The sequence below is a fragment of the Sinocyclocheilus rhinocerous genome, unplaced genomic scaffold (genome assembly GCF_001515625.1).
Source record: "Sinocyclocheilus rhinocerous isolate Xijiao unplaced genomic scaffold, SAMN03320098_v1.1 scaffold544, whole genome shotgun sequence".
NCBI classification, from domain to species: domain Eukaryota; kingdom Metazoa; phylum Chordata; class Actinopteri; order Cypriniformes; family Cyprinidae; genus Sinocyclocheilus; species Sinocyclocheilus rhinocerous.
Genome location: NW_015658610.1, coordinates 489,275 through 493,019, shown reverse-complemented (window position 1 = coordinate 493,019; position 3,745 = coordinate 489,275). Strand labels below are relative to the sequence as shown.

At 35.2% G+C, this 3,745-nt stretch overlaps 1 protein-coding gene across 1 annotated transcript in view; it reads left to right on the top strand.

The window, feature by feature from the left end:
* LOC107722780 (coatomer subunit delta) overlaps positions 1-3,745 on the top strand; it is a 17,794-nt gene that overhangs the window by 4,425 nt on the left and 9,624 nt on the right. The window contains exons 3-6 of the mRNA XM_016531250.1: positions 1,108-1,287; positions 2,340-2,539; positions 2,627-2,791; positions 3,453-3,618. Of these exons, the coding sequence (XP_016386736.1) occupies positions 1,108-1,287; positions 2,340-2,539; positions 2,627-2,791; positions 3,453-3,618 (711 nt within the window). The remainder of the gene's footprint in view (positions 1-1,107; positions 1,288-2,339; positions 2,540-2,626; positions 2,792-3,452; positions 3,619-3,745) is intronic.

Genomic DNA, 3,745 nt, shown 5'->3' with positions numbered 1-3,745 from the left:
CTAAAAAATAATTAAAATAAAATAAATGAATAATTTTTATTTGCTTATTTACCCATTTATATTACATGATATGACACTATAATATTTTAATAAATCTTATATCTATATCTATAAAGTGACATCTATATATATATATGTGTATATATATATTATTATTATTATTATTATTAATATTATTAATTATATATATATATATATACGTGATTCACTCTGAAGGTGCAATTGACATAGTGATATTAGCATGGGACAAAAATATGGCATGTCAAAATATATATGCAATTTAAATGCAGACTAATAGATTACTAGAAAAATATTTGTATAAACATTTTTAAATTCCATTCCAATTATTTGTGAAAGTAATGCCTTGTAAATAATCTTATATGTCTCACTGTACATTGCTATTCTTGTTATGGTGGAGCCTTTGCTTACACATTACATCTGCACTTTCAGATACTCAATGATTTGATTCTTAATTGTCTATCTCACAGAAAAATTAAAATGTTAAGTTTTAGTAAACTTGAAGCTAAAGTCCAAGTAATGTTTATTTGTTCATCTGACAGTAAAATTAAAATGTGAATTTTTAATAAACTTGTAGCTAAAGTTCAGGTAAATGTCCAGCTGACTAGTACAATTAAAGTGTATGACACTGCAAATCCATTAAAATAATTTACAACAACTGCAAACAACTAATGAATTGTGATTTTTATCTCAACATGTTGTTTATGATGCGTAAATCTCAATTTTAACAATAAAAACTAATATACAGGCATTGATGCATGTGCAACAACAATAATGGGCATAGTTTCGATCTACAGTCTTAACATAATATACATATAACACAATTTATTCTTAATCATAATTTGGTTACTTTCTATTAATATCGAAGGATATATACTTAATATGTAGCTCTACTTAACACATTTTGTATCAGGGAATCCTTGCTTCATGTCTCTATCGTCAAAGGGGTCCTTGCCCTGTCAATTTTTTTTTAATTATTATTTGTTTGTAAAACAGAAACTTGTACGTGTTTATCATGGGTTCTTCTGTTAATATCAGAGTTCTGAAAGGAAGCTGACTGGTGTGTTCATTTTTCTTTTATTTTGGTAGATTCCTGAATATTGTCGTGTCCTGGAGGAGAGTGAAATTTCTGAGCACTGCTTTGACCTCATCTTCGCCTTCGATGAGATTGTTGCCCTCGGTTATAGAGAGAATGTTAACTTGGCCCAGATCCGGACGTTTACAGAGATGGACTCTCATGAGGAAAAGGTGTTCCGTGCTGTCAGAGAGGTAGGAATAGCAATGCACACTTTTGACTGTTATTGTGCACTCAATGGCTAAAAGTATGCTGGCATCTTTTCTAATGAACAAATCTGGCAATTCCCCAAGAGTCTACAGTATATAATGACATTCTAGAAAATGATCCAGTCTGCTATAGACTTGTTTAGCTCAGGTGCATGCACTGATGCAAAGGAGGAGGATCAATAAGGTCCTAGTGAGTGAAACAAAGTGCTGTGTGTGGACTAGGAATGCACGATATTATCGGAAACGGCCGATAATGGCTTAAAATATAAATATCTGCATTGGCCCCGATATGAAAAATTATGCCGATATGCCTTGTTGATAAGATGAATAACTCACATGTGCCTAGGGTGCTCACTGTCAGCAGAGTGGTCATTCTTGAATCGAACTTTTTCCTGAATGATGATAAGATTCACTGTTTTGGTTTGCCACATTTAATCTGAGAATGCAAGTTCAGAATGATGCATCCTTCGTGCAATAGAGTCAACAGTCACTAGTCACGCGTATTATTAAAACTTAAATACAAGGAGCTCTAAAAGATTTTCAGAATTTTTACAACTCTTTTGCTTCAGACCATCTACAAATGTTGCGACAAATGCAGCAATTGATTTATAGTTAATTTACAGTTATTTTCAAAACTTTCAGTGCACTCTCATTATAAAAGAAATTTGTTGTTGTTTATTTCTAACAAGTACGTTTTTGTTAAAAATATCCTAAATTAAAAATAGTTTGTTTATAATCTCTGCACAGGAGAGACTTGGTGTTGAACAGAATGAAATATATTGGTATCAGCATCAGCAATTGGCCAAAATTAGTTGAAAAATATCGGCATATTGGATATCTGCAAAAATCCAATATTGTGCATCCCTATTGTGGACTTCATAATTAAACATCCCTGATCCCTGCCATGTGTTTGGAGTTTATAACTAACATGCTGGCAATGGTTCTCAGAGGACACTTGATAAATGATTTAATTGCAATATAATTTACTGTCGATCATCTTTTCTTCACTCTAAACCACTCAATTAATCGTTCATCAGACTCAAGAGCGCGAGGCTAAGGCAGAGATGAGGCGGAAGGCTAAAGAGCTTCAGCAGATACGGCGTGATGCCGAGCGTGGAAAGAAGGGACCGGGCTTTGGTGGTTTTGGCAGCTCGGGCATGAGCAGCAGCAACACAGCCATCATCACAGACACACTAATCGAGATCGAGAAACCCAAACCCACCCCTGCACCTGTCAGGTACTGCCATACTCTTAATAGACTACAGCAATCCTTTATCTGTATAAAAACAGCAGCAGGCTGCAATTTAATGCCCTTTTGTTTTAGGTCCAGTGGTCCAAGTAAAGCACTTAAACTGGTTGGCAAAGGTAAGGAGGTGGATGAATTTGTGGACAAACTAAAGTCAGAGGGAGAGAATATCATCTTGTCCAGCACAGGCAAAAGACCATCAGAGGCATCCAAATCTCTGCCGCCTCCAACCCACACAGAGAGGTAATGATATGTCAATGTTTGAAATGCAGAAATCATATTGAGTATAGGCATTAGTGGAGTCTGTGATCTTATTCAATTGAAATATTTTGCAGTGCTGTTCATTAATGCGATAAGTCAATTTGTGTGTTTGTAAATATTATGTCTCTTTGCGAGGTTTGCAAATATAAGTTAGACATGGATTTAAAATCTTTACTACTTGCTTAAGTTTCAGAGTAAGACCTCACACATCTCACGTTAGCAGCATGTAAGCCGTACATATTCTTTTCAGTGCCCATGTTAACAGTTGCAGCATTCATGCTTTACGCGTGAGCAGCATGTCAGGTAGAGTTTCAGCGCTGAGCTTTTCAGCGCTATTTTTGCTGCGTCTTGAACGCTGAACTCAGCAGAACATATGGTGGAACGGCACTTATTCATCAACACAGTGAAGACACATTATCACCACTTTTTAAGTCTAACTAAATGGGGATTTAAACAGCAGTTCCCTTCTCATGTAAATTAGATTGCAAGTTTGACAATCAAATAGTTCTCAATGAACCACTCTTGATCTTTTTCCTTTATTATAGGGCATTGTCAGTGCAATAACCCAGAAATCACACAATTTTAGATCCACAATTTTACAACACTTAGGTAAATCTTTCACCAATTTCTGTCTAATTTTCAGTGTGCATATGCGAGTTGAGGAAAAGATCACTCTCACGTGTGGCCGTGACGGTGGCCTTCAGAACATGGAAGTGCTTGGCATGATTACCCTCAGAGTGTCTGATGAAAAGAATGGGCGAATTAGACTGAAATTCAGCAATAATGACAAGAGAGGCGTGCAGTTGCAGGTAAGGTGTTTTTGTTGTTGTTGTTTTTTCCCTAAATGTAGCAGCATTGGCTAATTATAAGAAAACCTAACTATAAGAATTATTCTGAATATGATGCATCTTTTTTTTTTTTTTTTTTTTTTTTTTA